Source organism: Anoplopoma fimbria, chromosome 13 (genome assembly GCF_027596085.1).
Source record: "Anoplopoma fimbria isolate UVic2021 breed Golden Eagle Sablefish chromosome 13, Afim_UVic_2022, whole genome shotgun sequence".
Lineage (NCBI taxonomy): Eukaryota > Metazoa > Chordata > Actinopteri > Perciformes > Anoplopomatidae > Anoplopoma > Anoplopoma fimbria.
Window position 1 is genome coordinate 24,077,819 of NC_072461.1, and position 17,527 is coordinate 24,095,345.

Genomic DNA, 17,527 nt, shown 5'->3' on the forward strand with positions numbered 1-17,527 from the left:
ATGAAACATGTTTGATCAAAATAAAGGAACTAAAGTTTAAAATGTATTTTTTATTGAATCGACTATATCTTTATAAATGTAATCAGTTGGATGCTGATACATGATGTGTAATAAAATCACAGACAGTTTTTATTCAGAATTTTCTGTTCGAGGTTGTTTCCAGTTTCTTTACAAATTATTATTATTACAATTAAAAACAAAACTACCACCAGTTTATAAGAAAAGACAATATTTAATATTAAAATGTTGAATCCATGTTTTTTTTTTAATTAAAAAAAACCCAAAATTCCTCACTGAAAGTCTTTCAACATCAACATTTATGGACAGTCCAGCTGAGTTAAGTTAGATGTTCTTTTGTAAAGTCACGTGACTAATTAACCGACTGCATGTAAAGAAACCTGAATGGACCTCATACCTCTCTGATGAAGGCTAAGCAGCTGTCAACATGTGAGGAATAAAGAGTTGCTCATCTAGTTTAACGTTGATGGCGTTGTATTAATTCCCAAACTGGTCTGTACCTCACTGTGTGTTTGTTCTTCATCATGAACTCTAAGAAAGGGAGTTTAAAAAAATAATAATTTACAACAATCTCATCAAAGAATGTTTCACTTTTGGACTTTGTGTTTTTTAAAAACACAAAGAAGCAGAATGATTGTGGTTGTTGATGATCTTTGTAATGTGAAGTTGTAACAGTGTGTTGAGGCTCACGTCTGTTACAGACAGCCTCACTGAAGAGAGGGAGCACTGAGGGTTGTATACACATAAAACATTGTTTAAGAAATGCTTTCACTGTTACATTTCATTAATTCTGTCACCTACTGAACACAGTTCTCAGGGACAACATGCTCACATGTGCTTAACGTCATCAACACTGTTGAATGTGCAGCATGTATACAGGATGTGATGGAACGGACACATTTTACTTCCTGTAAACGCCACAAGATGTAGACAAAGTCCATGTTATTATTTGCTGCACAGGATGATCAATAGAAGCACCACTGAGCAGTTTCTAATGGATTTTAATTTTCACACAGATCCTCCACAGAAACACCATTGTGTTTGTCTGACGTACTGTTTGTCCAGAGAAACTAAGAAATCCATCACTGCTGTGGCTCTTGATGCTGTTGTAGCTTCTTCAGCCATCAATTTAATTCAATTCAATTCAATTCAATTCATTTTGACTGTGGTCGTGCCACAGCACGAGACACGACCACAGTCCAGGTACAGCTACGATTCATGGAAACCTGCGATAAAGCACAAAGACTCCAGGGTAGAAGCAAATCTAATAAGCGTAATAGTACAGGGAATAATAATCTTAATGTGACTAATAATAATAGTGGTAGTAGCAGTGGGTGTCAGCAGGGCCACAGCAGGAGGCCCGACCACGGTCCAGATATAACCACGATTCATGGAAACCTGCGAGAAAGCACAAAGACTCAAAGTCAGTAATGTGCATAAATAGGACATGAATACATAAAGATGGAGGGAGAGAAGAGGAGAGAGGAGCTCAGTGTATCCTAGGTAGTCCCCCGGCAGTCTAGGCCTATAGCAGCATATCTAGGGTCTGGACCAAGGCGAACCTGAGCCAGCCATAACTATACGCGCTATCAAAAAGAAAGGTCTTAATCCTACTCTTAAAAGTGGTGAGTGTGTCTGCCCCCCAGACTGAAACTGGAAGCTGGTTCCACAGAATAAATGTACTTGGTTACATTCCTCCACTGCGGTCACCTTACATAGAGTGAGGCATGTCAGATTGAGGCTGATACAGTAGATACGCTTTTGTGTTTCTGTAAAATAACCTTCAATGCAGGACATCAATGAAACAGGTATCAGGTTTCCATTTAGGTTTTTTAGGGTTTTAGATACGAATTTAAAGAGAAACTTAACAGCAGATTAGAATCTTGTTTCGTTTAAGTTGATGTTCAATTCCTGATGAATCAGATGGATTATAGTGACGACTTATTGGAGATGTAGATGTTGCAGGAGGAAAGGTTCCTGTACACCACCTGCCTGATTCAGCTCAATTTTCCAGTAAGGCTTCCCTAAAGAAAGTCCTCAGTGCAGCAAATTTCCTGAGAGGCTAGAGGCAAACTTTACAAGTAACACGCATCATCTTGTCTTCTGATCACTGGAAAGAATACTGCGATTCGATTAACTATTTTAAAATGTATTTTCTTCTTAATCTTAGCCTTAATAAGGGCATCACAATAATGGATATAGCAGCCTGTACATTTATACATTAAATTGATTCTACTTTCTTTTTTATCTCTTTGTCTTTAGAAACAACAACTTTACCGATTTGGGACCTTAAAGCATAACAGCACAATAATACATTTGATTGGAAATCAAGTAATCAGCAGATGAGGCTGCTGCATTTAGGGAGGTTTTTGGCTTTTTTCAGATATGGGATGCCTGATGGCTTTCATCGTTTATTTTTACACATTTTAAAGTCATAAACATGTTCACATATACACACATGCAGTAACATGGGTGTGTGGACATAATTTACCTTTTTTTTTTATCTCCACAAGAGAGCAACAAAGAACTTTCCCCGAAGGCTGCACAACTTGTCTGTTACTTATTTGTGAGTGAAAAAGTTAAAAAACACATCTTACCATATAGTTGAAAATGTTTTTTTCACATCTGTGCATATATATATATATGTGTAAAAGGTGCTAGGATGTAAATCAACTTAAATGGTTGCCTCTTCAAGCATTATTATGACCTGATTTTTTCTAAAAGGAAATATTGAAATTAGAAAATGTGTTACAGTATAATGATCTCACTAAAAACAGATAAACCCGACACACCTTAAGTAAGAACAGATACAGTATGTCGTTTTCAGTATATACAGAGGTTTTGATGTAGGAAAAGGTACACACATAATTTATTTTGTAGTTGTCAACCTTTAGGACCATAACCATAATACATTTGTATGACTGTATACAAACGATCTAAACTCAAAAGGGAAACAAAAGACCTGAAATCACAAGGTATATGTTTCAATAAAACTTTAAAGAGTTCAAAGGTTCTGCAATAAGAAAAAAGCGCACAAAGTCCAAAGATATTGAGAGCTGTAATCAGAAACAAGGAGGAGCACTGAAGAAACTGCCAATGAATGTCTTAAGAAGTTTAACCTTTAAATAGTTTTACATTGGTGGTCTTTTCATCATGAAGTGTTTCCAACTGTTGCTTTGTCTTCACTGTGACACATGAAATATGAGCAACAACATTTAGTCAGGATGACTATGTTCACCTTTCTGTCAGTCTTTAGGATTTTTTCTTTCACAGGTCAGATCATCACACAGAGAGAAACCAAGGGGTTAAAAAAAAGACTTGAGAGCTTTCCAGATTATGAGGGACAGGTTGCAAAGTATCCTTCTCTATCTGCTGGTTATAAACAGATAGCTGAGTTTATTACCGTTGGTGCCACAACGCCATAACACTGTGAGATATCTCTGTGGAACAGTGTTCACCTGGAGGATTGAGAAAAGCAAACTGAAGGGAAATAGAATTTGGTGAGTCGTTTATTTAAGAATAATTTGGAAAAGCAAGACAAATGGCTGAAAAAAATGCACTTTTAGAAAGTTACCTGAACTGCCATGTTTGTTCAGAGACTTTCAGAGATCCTGTGTCTCTGAGCTGCAACCACAGCTTCTGTTCAAGCTGCCTGCAGAAATTCTGGAAACAAGCTAAAAACAGAAACTGTCCCATTTGTAAAAGAAAATCATCGAAAGACGATTTTGGGGTGAACTTTTCACTGAAGGAACTGGCTGACTCATTTGCTAAGAGACAGAAAACTGGATCATCTGAGACAGAAAAAGGAGAGAAGAAGGTGGAGGTGGTGTGTAGTAAACATGGAGAAGAGACTAAATTGTTCTGTGAGGATGAAGAGAGAGTTGTGTGTCCTGTCTGTGAGTTTTCTCTCCACAAGAGTCACAAGGTGGTTCCTGTAGAACAAGCAGTCAGTGACCTGAAGGACCAGCTGAGATCTGATTTAGAGTCTCTGCAGGACAAGAGGGACAAACACAAACAAGTGGAGAAAACATACAATGAAATGATTCAACACTCCAAGAAGCAGCTGTTGTCCACAGAGAGGCAGATCAGAGCAGAGTTCAACAAGCTCCACCAGTTCCTGAAAGAGGAAGAGGAGTCCAGACTGGCAGCTCTGAGGGAGGAAGAGGAGCAGAAGGGGAAGACCATCAGCAGAGAGATGAAGATGATTCAGGAGCAGATCTCCTCTCTGTCAGACAGTATCTCTGCTGTTGAAGAAGACCTGCAGAAACACAAGGCGTCATTCCTCAGCAGTTATAAAGCCACTCAGACCAGAGCCAGAGTCCAGTGCTCACTGTCAGATCCACAGCTGGTCTCAGGAGCGCTGATAGATGTGGCCAAACACCTGGGCAACCTGTCCTTCAGAGTCTGGGAGAAGATGAAGGACAAGGTCCACTTCAGTCCTGTCATTCTGGACCCAAACACTGCAGCCGACAATGTCTATCTGTCTGATGATCTGACCAGTGTGAGACATGGAGACATATACCAGCAGCTTCCTGACAATCCAGAGAGAAACATTAAGTATGCAGAGGTTCTGGGCTCTGAGGGCTTCAGCTCAGGGAAACACAGCTGGGAGGTGGAGGTGGGAGACAATCCTGCCTGGAATGTAGGTTTGGTTAAAGAGTCAGTTGACAGGAAGGGAAAGCGACTTGCCACACCAAAATATGGAGAGTGGAGTTTACGTCATCGCAATGGAAAATACACTGATGTTGTTGGTAAGACTGTCAGAGTGAAGAAGAGTCTCCAGAGGATCAGAGTCCAGCTGGACTATGACAGGGGGGAGGTGTCCTTCTACAACCTTAAAGACATGACTCACATCTGCACTCACAGAGACACTTTCACTGGGAAAATCTTCCCATTGTTCGGTATTGGAAAGGCTGGTGATGCTAAAACTGTTGATATCAAAATCTGTCCAACTGATATTTCTCGGTGATGTTGAGACATGTTAATGTTTGTTAAGACTTTAGTCTGACTTCACTGTGTGTCAAGATCTCATTTATATAATCAATACAATCAACAGCAATAGTAACAGAAATTCTATTCTACTCAATACAGACATATTGTTTAATCATTAGGTGATAAAACTACAGGTACAATAAAGGATGATTTTTAAATGATAGTTTAATCAGCATCTTGTGTTTAATAGAAACATAATCTAACTTATTGTGAATCCAATATTCAAAATACTTTGTCTCCAGTTTTGTTTTCTTTAACTTTGTTCATCATCAGACATCAGTTTTAGTTTATAATATTTCTGGATCTTCTGGTGACTTATCTCCAGTTTTACTTTCAGTTTTAAAACTTTAAGAGGCTTTGTATCATCATCAGACATCATGTTTTGAAATGTTTTTTCCTTAACTAACTACTGTCCTAAATGAATAATGCAAAATTATTTGCAGTTTTGTTATTTTTTTTCATGTAACTTATTGCAAAAAAAAGGAACACATAAACCATTGTTTTTATTTGAAATTAATTTAGAGAAATCAAGAAATTTAGGATTTAAGGATGTTATTGAACAAAAATGCTTCAGAAATTAATCTGCAAGAAAATGTGGAAACTGTATCACATCATTGTAGAAACACTTAAAGCTGTTAGTTATTCTTGTTATCAGCTTCTTGTGTTTTGATATTTTTTCTTTTGATGAGTTAGTTTTAGATACCTTGTTTTATTTTGTGTAATGTAACTTTTTAATTGTGTTTTTATGTTAAGATAAGATACAGCTTTATTGAATCTGAGGGAAAATGCTGTGCAACAGTTGCAATAGAAAGTGTAAAAAGTGTTAATATAATGAGTTTAAATATGAAGTTTAAGACAACAATAAAACAATTGCAAATCCAAAATATATACAATATATACAATTCCAATGGATCATCTGTCTATAATGTATAATGCAAGTGTATCAAAAGTCAAAAGTTTGGACACACCTTCTCATTCAACTACTTCGAAGAATCTAAAATATAAAACATATTCTGGTTTGTTGAGCATTTGTTTGTTTACCACATAATTCCATATGTGTTCCTTCATAGTTTGGATGTCTTCAATATTAATCTACAATGTAGAATTTTGTTTTTAAAATAAATAAATAAAAACCATTGAATGAGAAGGTGTGTCCAAACTTTTGACTGGTACTGTATGTGCACGCTTTAATATTCCATATTTGAGTGTAACTTACTGTTAAACTGCAACTAATGCAAGTGTATAAAAGTAGTTAATCAAAAAGAAACATTACAAACTTTGCATCAATATACAGTTAAAAAGTCAAAAGTTTGGACACACCTTCTCATTCAACTTCTTTGAAGAATCTAAAATATAAAACATATTCTGGTTTGTTGAGCATTTGTTTGTTTACCACATAATTCCATATGTGTTCCTTCATAGTTTGGATGTCTTCAATATTAATCTACAATGTAGAAACAAAGAAAAATAAAGAAAAATAAAAACCATTGAATGAGAAGGTGTGTCCAAACTTTTGACTGGTACTGTACATCTATTAATATATAGGTATATAGTATATATATATGTGTATATATGTTTATATATATATATGTGTGTGTGTATATCTGCAAATCTTAATCTGAAAAGCTATAGCTTTATGTACACTATTTTTTTCTAAATAAGGTGGAGTGTATAAGTGTAAGTGCTAGTAAGTATGAATTAAATTACTTAAGTAATACCTCTAAATTGTACTTTGATCGTGTCCAACGATGCAATCAGAAGACAAACTGATCTGTAATTATTCTTATTATATAATGTTTTCAATATTAATCTACAATGTAGAAACAAATAAAAATAAAGAAAAACCATTGAATGAGAAGGTGTGTCCAAACTTTTGACTGGTACTGTATCTATTTTCTGTGTGCGGTTGTCTCGAGTTTCTTCACATACATGGTCAAATGATCATATGACACATTACCAACAACACAATTAATCAAAGACTATTACACAAACAGCCTTTACAAAACTAAATAACCAATTATATATTGTGCCATATTGTGTTGTTTTTTCTCTCCCACTTCTGTTCCCATTGGTATCTATTTAGGTAGTGTATTTCCCAAAAGTGCTTTTATTCTCTCATCCCTTGTGTCACTTGCAGAGATCCTGCTCTTATTCTGAAAGGACACGAAGCGGAAGTCTTCTGTTAGCATCAGAGAGGTAAACAAACCACTCATCCTGGCTCCTCGTGTTCATGCATTTTAACCTAATTTAGATTAATTTCGTGCACCCACCCCTCCTTTATATCGTGCACATGTTAAAGTCGTTGTCAGTTCTACGAAAATCCTGGAATTTCACATCCCATCATGCTAAATGCTAGCTAGCTAAAGAGCTAACGTTAGCATCAGAAAAGGGGCTCCATGTGGTCCAGGTGCACATCACTACACCCCCACTGTAAGTATACATGTCGAGTGTTTTGGGGGGCAGAAAATAAAGTTAGTACCATTCTTGAACGTTATATTGAATTTAATAAACCTATAAAAAAATAATAAAGCAGCTAATAATTCAAGGATACAAGGTCATTTGTTATCATTATGCAACATATGCATGATAAACAAAATCAAAACAGGAGTGCACTAACTTATTATAAACAATGCCCAAATCAAGCATGGATCAACTTACACTCTGGATCAAAAATGTAATATAACCTATATATAAAAATATAATGATGTATGTGCTGATTTTGACACTAGAAGGCATCAATTACAGAGCTTCAATAATAATAAGGTGCAAATATATGCACTAACTTATTATACACAATGCCCAAAATCAAGCATGGATCAACTTACATTCCTGATCAAAAATGTAATATAACCTATATATAAAAATATAATGATGTATGTGCTGATTTTGACACTAGAAGGCATCAATTACAGAGCTTCAATAATAATAAGGTGCAAATATATGCACTAACTTATTATACACAATGCCCAAATCAAGCATGGATCAACTTACATTCCTGATCAAAAATGTATTGTACCTATACAGTACCAGTCAAAAGTTTGTACACACCTTCTCATTCAACTACTTTGAAGAATCTAAAATATGAAACATATTCTGGTTTGTTGAGCATTTGTTTGTTTACCACATAATTCCATATGTGTTCCTTCATAGTTTGGATGTCTTCAATATTAATCTACAATGTAGAAAAAAAATAAATAAAGAAAAACCATTGAATGAGAAGGCGTGTCCAAACTTTTGACTGGTACTGTATATATACAAATATAATGATGTATGTGCTGAGTTTGACACTAGAAGGCATCAATCACAGTGCATCAATAACAATAAGGTGCACGTGCAAAAATATATGCACTAACTTATTATACACAATGCCCAAAATCAAGCATGGATCAACTTACACTCTGGATCAAAAATGTAATATAACCTATATATAAAAATATAATGATGTATGGGCTGAGTTTGACACTAGAAGGCTCTTTTCACATTCAGCTGCTGAAGGAGGGAAGTTTCTCTGTGCTCACCTTTGAATTTGATTTGAAGACGTTCATGTTTGAGACATCACATCTCAGTTGGTCCATTATGAAACCGACTCAAATGTGATGTGAAAACTTTAAGACATCCAGCACACATAAGTAAAGCGGGAGACATAGTGTCCAGCAGTGAAACTTTTGTTCCATTAAATTAGAACCAAGAACGATTATCTATTATTAGAATAGTTCATCAACAGACTTAATCAATCAGCAACTATTTGGACGACCTGATGTTGTTTAGTTTGTTTTGTTTGTTGTAGTATGTGAGGAAGCAAATTGAGTATCTGTGAGTTTTGCACAGTTGCTTTACAAAAGGAAGCATCTTAAGATGTCCCTTTCCGCTCTGGAAAAGTCTATTTTCTAAAAAGTTGATTAAAAAAAATCATGAAGATCATCATCAAATTAATTGAAGTCCTTAATAATACAGCAATTACTGAATGAATGACATTAAACTATTGTGCTGCAGTTTTATTTAAGTCCTGACATTGATCATTTCACCATGTATGTAAAGAAACTCGAAACAACCACATACAGAAAACATTTATAAACATTTATAAAGACATAGGTGTAGTAAAAAAAAAACTGTTTAACTAAATTGTACTGCTTGTATTACCTTTATTTTGATCACAAACATGACAATGTCGTTTATCGCTCAAGGTTATTTGCCATGTGTGCATTTTGTTTTGCTCTTCCAGGCCCTGTCTCCAAGGAAATAAAAGACTCCAAGCAGAAAAGACTCTGATGGTTATGGAGAATAATGGATAACCTTACATCAAATAAGAGCCACATGCCCTGTCAGTCCTGGGCTGGACAGAATGGCTGGTCCTCTGCTTCAACTCAAGGGTCCCTCCTCAACCCATTACCCAGCTCTCAGCATCTCAGCCTGGGCTCGTCTTCTGACCACAGACCCTCCTACGACCTCCTGCAGGAGGCCAATCAGAGCTGTATGAGCGACCTCAGCACCTTAGCGTCCAGAAACCACACTCATCACTCTGCTCTGTACAAGGCCTCTCTCATCAGCAGCAATCCGCCATCCAACGCGCTGTTTGCCAACGCTTCTGTCCCTAGTACCTCTCACATGATTTCCTTCGCCCAGCAAACCTCTCACGCTTCATCAATGCTGCTAACTGCACACCAAGGAAATAAAAACATACCCCCACATTCCCTTCCCCAAACAAACCAAGCTCCGCAGCTTCTACCGCTTCTCTCACCCCACGACCCTTACAAAGCACCGTTTCAACCTCCATTATCCAATCAGGGCTTAGCAAACGGACTTCTGCCAGTTAGCCTGCCGTCATGTGGACAACATGTAAGTACATTTCAAGCCTCATCCACTTTTCAGAATGTGGAGTTTGGTGTTGCTGGATACACTCACAGCCATGCCTCATCCACTCCTCAGGAGCAGAGTCAGTGGATACCTTCATCACACTGCAGGGGTAAGCTTTATTACCTTTGTGGTACGCTGGTATATTCGGCCCGTATTGGAAGAGGAAAAGCCTCATCAGTGTGGTTAAACGTGTTGGGTTTGATTTATGTAAAACACAGCTTGTTTAGTACTTCAGCTGGTTTAATGCTTATGTTTGGTATCCTGGATGTGTGAATCTGAATCTGTCCAAGCCAGTTTGAGCAACAAGATTATTTCACTTCACTTGAATATCCGAAGATCTGGTGAGAAAATGTGTATATGTGTGTGTATGTATATAAATATATACATTTTTGAAATTGCACATCTTGGAATTGTTATTCCGGTTAATTTTGAAGATCTTTTTTTTACCACGTTTATTGTGTACGATATGGTACATGTGGACAAGTGTATTTATTTGCAACACTTCGTTGTTAAGTTAAGAAATAAATATTTTAAGTCAAGCCTTTTTTGCCTTTTACATGAAAGCATACAGTTTATTGATTAAACCCTGGTATCGGAGCATAACTTTGTATCAGCTGATACACAAAGCCCAGGTATCAGTATCGGTATTGGTGTATCCCTACTACAGATATGTCACTTTTTTTATACAAGTAGTGCAGTTCTGATTACAGTGCTGCTTGATGTTGCCTTTAACTCCATCTTAAATTGTCTAACTCATTTGTCTTTTCCTCAGGAGCTGTAAACGAGTCCATCCCTGATGCAGCTGCTCATCCTAAAAACACGCCATCGCAAGAGGGGAATATTAGTCCACCGGTGAGGAAATAACAGCCCTATTTTTTTCTCGTTTGGTTGTCTATTTTTGTACGTATCTTCACAAATAAAACTAAGGTGCTGTAAATGTTTTGCATGTTTGATGACATCTAGACGTTTGTTCCTACAGAGGTTGATAGTACACATTGTAAGTCACTTTGAACCATAGCATCGACGGAATGAATGTTCCACGTTAGCTACATGCTATCACGAGGACATTTCTAGTATAATGACAGAGCTGTGAGGTTTTATAGGAGGTCATTGCCTTGATTTTATACATACATTATTTTTCATTTCTATCTGCTTTTAGGACAACAATGAAAGACAACGTTCAGTGCTTCTACATCAGCGCGCACAACTACTTCAACAAGTGGCAGAGTTGGATAAACTTGTAAGTGTGCTTTGTCAAATTTTTCGATACTATATTTTTAAAGATTGTTGCCACCCAGTATAACTTATAACTTATTAATTACTTTTAATAATAAAGTGCTTATATCCCTGTTCTAGAGATTAGTATAGATAATTCTGCACACAATTATAACCTCTTGGCTTCACTTTGTCCCCCTGCTTAGCTGGAATCGATACCCACAGAGGAGAGCCGTGATGGGAAGTCTACACACTCAGCTAGTCAGGTAAATTACATTCTTTTAGATGCTGCAAATTTGATTTGAGTTATAAACACACACAAAAATATGATTGCATGTATGTTGTTTTTTTTCCCCTTCACTTTTAGTCTCCTCCATCAACGGATGATTCATCGCAATGTGAACAATCTAAGAGCAGTGATGCACAGCAGGTTCAGCTGTCCGCACAAAAGTCAAAGGTAGCTCCACATCACATCATTTATTACTCACTGCTCACACCATGAGTTTAAACCTGCTATTATTAGTATTATACCATTTGTTAAGATTCCAGACTAGATTCCAGTGCTGGCTACTTCTGAATAGTGTGATTGAAACATTTCCAAAAACTCCAGATCTCCCAAAATCAAAATGTATACAAAAAAAGGTGGTGGTATTAATTTCCAAAATTCACAACATATTCTACTTCAATCTATATTTGTTGGTGTTTCGCCAACATTTCCTACTTGCCGCACACAAAGGGAGGCACGCAGTGATGAGTTTGTTCTTTTAAGAAACCTTGATTTAATAAAATGAATCACTAATTGTAAATTGAGGATTTTTGTTCATGGGATTTTTTTAAGGGTTACATCAAAGCTTCATTCAAAAAGACCTCAATAGAAGCTTTAAATGTAGCCTACAACCTTAATTCAAATACAACGCAGCAATGTTTGTGGAGCTCTGTGAGCAAAGCAACATTTCTCACTTCTCTACTCTGCTCACATGCTCTGTTATGCATACACGCCTGCTCCTTCAGTTTCTACATTTTGGGCTATAAACAAATGATCGTAAAGGCTCAACCTCGTGACTGTTCAAATTGTAGAATTTATTTTTACTGTTGTTTCGTTTTTCAGCCACAGTCACATCTTTCATCTGATTGTTCATCACCTGCATCCGATGATGAACAAAGTGAGGCCTGTGATACACCAGATGATCCAATGTCAGCAGCAGAATCCGAGGTAGTTACCTGTATGATATTGTTAGTTAAATCCTTAAGAAATACTACATGTTAGTTCATCATTTCAGAACAGTTTCAGATTTTCATGTGATACATCAAGGCATGGCCTACAGCTGCAGTTAGATGCTATGCAACATTAGGCTTCTGGGCTCCCCAAGATCGGTCAATAATGTGAATAACAGCTGAGCATTTGTCTATCAATCAACTTGTCGATCGACACGCAAATGATCTGGAACTACTTTCATTATCAAAAATTGTTAAAATCATTGTTAAAGTCAAGAATTCTCCAGTGCAAGCTTTCCATTTTCTGTTTTCTTTGTCTTAAATGATAGTGAATTGAAGACAAAGAATGCCATTGCTATTTAGGTGGTGCTTAAAATTTTCTTAAATCTAAATGGATTTAACTTAACTATATTCTTGTTATTCACTTCGTCAATACAGTCGCTGTTACAGTTTTAAACAGTTTCACAAACAAAAGTAGAATTTTCAATATACTGTATATTCCCAGTAGTGCAAAGATATGACGTCACTTTTTAAGATTTGGGTGTTACTCTTAGCCAGTGGACTTTTCCATGAATGAAATAAAGTGAGTAGAAAGTAAGAAAATAAATACACTTAATTTTTCGCCTTCTAAATCTTGTCGTAGTGGCTTTTTTGGAGAACATGAAGGCAGCAGGACGTAATATAGTTTTTAGCAGAGCAATTATGGAATAGTGATAATTTCCACATTCAGTACGTAAACATCAAACTTTTGAAGCTGGTCTCCAGTTCCACAGCATGAGGACACTTGATGTTAGTATAAAAACAAACAAATGATTAGTCATTTATTAAATATAAATGCATCTTTATAAAACGTTCTCTTTCTCATTAGTTTTGATAAGTTAGTATTTTTATATTTGTGCCTACGTTTAGAAATAAAATATTAGAAATTAAAATATTGGATAAAAAACACTCTGGATTTTCACACAGTTGTTTTTCCTTGTTTTTCCAGAAAGAAGACAATGACTCAGCTGAGTCAGCGGATGACAGTGATCCTGATTTCTTACCCAAAAGTGATGGTGACTTTTCTGATCTCCTATCTGACCCTGACTGGGGCTCTTCAGATGAATCCAGTCACAGCAGTCCCTCGACCCCCGCAGTAGAAAAAACGCCTCCCCCAGATGACAAAGAGGCTAAATCAGGAAGTTCTTCTCCTTTGGAAAAAAGCGTCAGTCCTCCAAAAAAGATACGCCCAACTAATCCGAAGAATTCCTTCGAAACTGTAGTGCTACCAAGTTCAAATTCTGAAACGGGACGCGTCGTTAACAGGAGGAATTATTGTTTGTTTTGCTCCAAACCGGTCACCAAAATGTCGCGACATCTTGAGAGGATCCACAGTCACAAACCGGAGGTTGCGGCTGTGTTCCAGTATCCCAAACATTCCAGAGAAAGACAAAAAATATGGAACCGACTAATAAATCAAGGAAACTTTTTTCATAACAAAGAAGTCTTGAAAACAGGAAAGGGCCAACTTGTTTCCCGAAAAAGACCGAACATAACTCAAAAAGCCCAAGACTTTCTTCATTGTCTTTACTGTCGAGGTCTTTTCGTAAAGAAGGCTTTGAACAGACACATGAAATTGTGCCCAGAGAAAGAGAAGAATGAAAATGAGTCAGAGGTCGGAAGAAAGCGCGTCGCATTGCTGTGTGTGCTTGAAACCTTAGAAGACCTCGGCATAAGCGATGGTTTCAAGAACATTCTGACCCCGATGACATTCGACGATGTGACACAAGCGATCATGGCGGACGAGATCCTCTTGCAGTATGGTGAGCAGCTCTTCGACCAGTACGGATCCAATCCGAAGAAGCATGATTATATAAGACAAAACCTTCGTCAGATAGCAAGACTTGTACTCGAAGCTCAAAAAACAACCCCTCTGAAGAAACTGGAGGACTTTTTTCTCCCCTCGAGCTTCCCACATGTGGTGTCTGCCGTGAACGTCCTGGCAGGCTACGATCCAGAAAACAAATCGTACAGCCTCCCTTCACTCGCCGTCAAGCTCGGCTACAACCTGCAGAAGACCTGCAGCATTGTCGAGGGCAACGCGGTCAAGCGTGGTGATGTAAGCTTGGCCGAGTCTGCGCGGAACTTCCTCGCTGTGTACCAGGAAAAATGGAACACGCTCGTTTCCGCAGACGCATTGACAACAATCAGAGAAACAAAACTGATCAGGCAAAAGAAGGTGCCGTTCGCTCAAGATGTAAAGCGCCTGAATTCCCACATGGAGAACGTCCATCTTCTTGCAGAAAAAAAACTCAGAGAAGAAACGTCTGCAGAAAACTACACTGCTCTGGCCAAGGTAATACTCGTTCGGACAATACTTTTCAACAGGAGAAGTGTCACAGAGATCTCATTGTTGCAACTAACGGCTTTTATGTCACGGAAACAGTCAAACTTGCACGATGGCATGGATGTATCCGTCTCCGATTTGGAAAGGAACATGTGTGAGCTCTTCACAAGAGTTGACATACGAGGGAAGTGTGGGAGAATGGTCCCCGTCTTACTGAAACCATCATTTGTGTCGGCCATGGAGCTTCTCATAAATGTACGCAAGACATGCGGCGTCCCCAGTCGGAACCCTTATGTTTTTGGCCGACCGCATACTCTGTCTGCCTACCGCGGGTCAGAGTGCATCCAGAAATATGTCAAAGCGAGTGGAGCCAAAGACCCTGAAGTGCTGACATTCACAAAGATCCAGAGGCATTACGGAACAATGCTACAGCTGATAAACCTGGATGAAAAGGAGGCCGCCCAAATTCTAGGCCCGAATAATCAAGTCCAAAGCCTGCGCCAGGACAGCGGCATGCGGATCGATGACGTCGAGATGGTCTCTGATGGTAGGAATATTTCTTGTCTTTTTTTTCTTAAAGATGATTTACAAAAATAAGTGAAGTTTTACATAGTATAGAATTAAATGTGGTTTAGAAAGGGGGTCAGTCTGTGGTTAAGTGTAGAAAAAATAATCAGAGTTTAGCTGAGTATTTGTGCAGCCAAACAGTTTTAACTTCATTGCAAAACATGTGTATTATGTATTAGACCCATGTGTGTCATTGCTGATTTCCTATCGCCCTCTAATGTCGGTTACAGTGTTTGTCCCACTGCTTTGAAACACCACAAACAGCACAGGACACGGGACTTTAAAAAAAAAAAATTTGTGTTTAAACCAATTTTCCACTGAAAAAAATACTAAAGGTGACAACTTTCATGTTTTCAACTATCAGGAGCAATGTTGAAAATGTTGTCTACAACCTATTACATAGTTTTCTAAATCAACTCGTGCATTCTACAGTTCTGTACTATAATTTTGAAACAAAATTAACATCGAAACACATATGCACTAACCTGGAACAAAGCTAAAGCCCAGTTTGCAAACATTTTGATTGGACTTTTGAATAATAACTGTCCACTATTGAATAACTAACATTTGTTAATATAATTTGTTTTTTTAAGGCATGTGCGTAGATATCAAAATTCTGGTCTCGGTTGCTGCACTTTGGGTCATGTATTTCTCTGTCTTTATCATCATCAGATCTTTATCATGGACACGCTCGTGGAGCAAAAACAGGCGCCAACAGGACTCTACCTCCAAAATCCCGCAAAGAAGGTAGTAAATTTAACAGACGTTCTAGACATTTCAAAGGAAGGTGGAGAAAAAGCATCTCCAAGAGTATATATTTTATGTCCATCTAGTTTTCCAAGGTTAATTTGATGTAAAAAAACAAAAACATAATGAAAATAAAATATGGAAGATGAAGGTAATAGGATTTGGAGAATTTGGAGATCAAATAGTACCCGTGATGACAATTAAATCTGTATTTTCGTTATTTTGAACAATCTTTTCTTGTTATTTAGTGATAATCTCATTTTCCTTTTACCCCACAGGCTCCAAATTTAAAGGCAAACATAAATGGGAGGAAGCAGAGGTTCTTGCTGTTGAAAGACACATGATGCATTTAATTAAGAGACAAAAGGTTCCTCAGAAAGACGACTGCATCCAGTGCCTCGAGAGTGAGCCAAAAGCACTGAGGAGCCGCTCATGGAAAGGTGTGAAAGACTACGTCAGAAACAGGATCACTGCCCTAAAAAGGCAAAGCAGAAATCCCAAAGCTTCATCCTGAAACAGTAACAGACCGGGTCAAGTGGAGCCGCAGCAGACTGCTGGACGTTTTCTGCATTTATAGATATTTTGTCAGATGCTAAAAGTGTTTTGCAAATCATTTCCTCTTGCACTTCCTTATCCTTCACCAGCCTCAGTTCCTCTTTGTCTTTTATTTGTTCTCCCTTTGCAGGCCACTTTACGGGCGTTTACATCCATTAGAATGCCAAGAATAGATTTAACATCATCATCATCATCATCATTTTTATTTCTGTAGATTATGACTCTCTTACTTTGTATGATAACAGTATATTTTTCACTGGAGGTTTGTTTAGTTTTAATAAGTTCATCTGGCTAGAGGCGGCTCATGCATTCAGACAAATAATGTCTCTAAACAGCTAACGGATAAAGAATTTGTTTTGGGAGTATCAGGTATACTGTATTTTGTTATTCTCTTTGGTATACTGCATTTCGTTTGACTTTGTAAAACAGCTTTACCAACAATAAAGTACAGTTTCTGTAAACAACACACAAGTTAACTGTGTTCCATTCATAAAATTGTAGAGACACAATGTTTCATTGATCTGTATTTTTGTCCTTTTATGTATGAATGAATCTTACCCACAGGGATGGAAGTATTCAGATATTTTAATAGTAGTAACAACAAAGTCACACCTTTAAAATTGTACTTATGTTGAAGTATGAAAGTAGCAGCAACACAATATGCTACATATTACATATTGCAGAATTGCCCCTGTTAGTTTTATATTGCCATATTAAGTATTTAAAGAATGAGTATTACTATTGATATGTTAGCATTTTGATATATATCTATTAATATATATGTATATTGTTTATATATATATATATATATATATTTATATATATATATACAGTACCAGTCAAACGTTTGGACACACCTTTTCATTCAACTACTTTGAAGAATCTAAAATCTAAAACATATTCTGGTTTGTTGAGCATTTGTTTGTTTACCACATAATTCCATATGTGTTCCTTCATAGTTTGGATGTCTTCAATATTAATCTACAATGTAGAAAAACCATTGAATGAGAAGGTGTGTCCAAACTTTTGACTGGTACT

At 37.2% G+C, this 17,527-nt stretch overlaps 2 protein-coding genes across 4 annotated transcripts; both read left to right on the forward strand.

Moving 5' to 3' along the window:
* The first annotated feature begins 3,559 nt into the window (after positions 1–3,559).
* On the forward strand, positions 3,560–4,987 carry LOC129100736 (nuclear factor 7, brain-like). Its single transcript, XM_054610182.1, has one exon. It carries the CDS (start codon positions 3,560–3,562, stop codon positions 4,985–4,987), a length of 1,428 nt encoding a protein of 475 aa, XP_054466157.1.
* A 2,168-nt stretch (positions 4,988–7,155) lies between these two features.
* Positions 7,156–16,970, forward strand: LOC129101592 (uncharacterized). 3 transcript variants are annotated; one of them, XM_054611468.1, is made up of 11 exons: positions 7,165–7,440; positions 9,233–9,846; positions 9,937–9,973; positions 10,637–10,716; positions 11,024–11,104; positions 11,286–11,345; positions 11,447–11,536; positions 12,188–12,292; positions 13,283–15,167; positions 15,860–15,934; positions 16,213–16,970. In XM_054611468.1, exons 2-11 carry the CDS (start codon positions 9,295–9,297, stop codon positions 16,446–16,448), a joined length of 3,201 nt encoding a protein of 1,066 aa, XP_054467443.1. In that variant the 5' UTR covers positions 7,165–7,440; positions 9,233–9,294; the 3' UTR covers positions 16,449–16,970. The 3 variants fall into 3 exon arrangements, with proteins under 3 accessions (XP_054467442.1, XP_054467443.1, XP_054467441.1); XM_054611467.1 differs by having other exon boundaries at positions 7,156–7,206; positions 9,233–9,973; XM_054611466.1 differs by having other exon boundaries at positions 9,233–9,973.
* Positions 16,971–17,527: the final 557 nt, after the last annotated feature.

What these genes read in the sequence shown, in the direction of transcription:
- LOC129101592 (XM_054611467.1), top strand. Translation starts at nt 9,295, where the DNA reads ATGGATAACCTTACATCAAATAAGAGCCACATGCCCTGTCAGTCCTGG. An exon ending in ACCTTCATCACACTGCAGGG is followed by an intron (nt 9,974 to 10,636) that starts GTAAGCTTTATT and finishes TCTTTTCCTCAG; the next exon opens with GAGCTGTAAACGAGTCCATC. An exon ending in TCCAAAATCCCGCAAAGAAG is followed by an intron (nt 15,935 to 16,212) that starts GTAGTAAATTTA and finishes TTTACCCCACAG; the next exon opens with GCTCCAAATTTAAAGGCAAA.
- LOC129100736 (XM_054610182.1), top strand. Translation starts at nt 3,560, where the DNA reads ATGGCTGAAAAAAATGCACTTTTAGAAAGTTACCTGAACTGCCATGTT.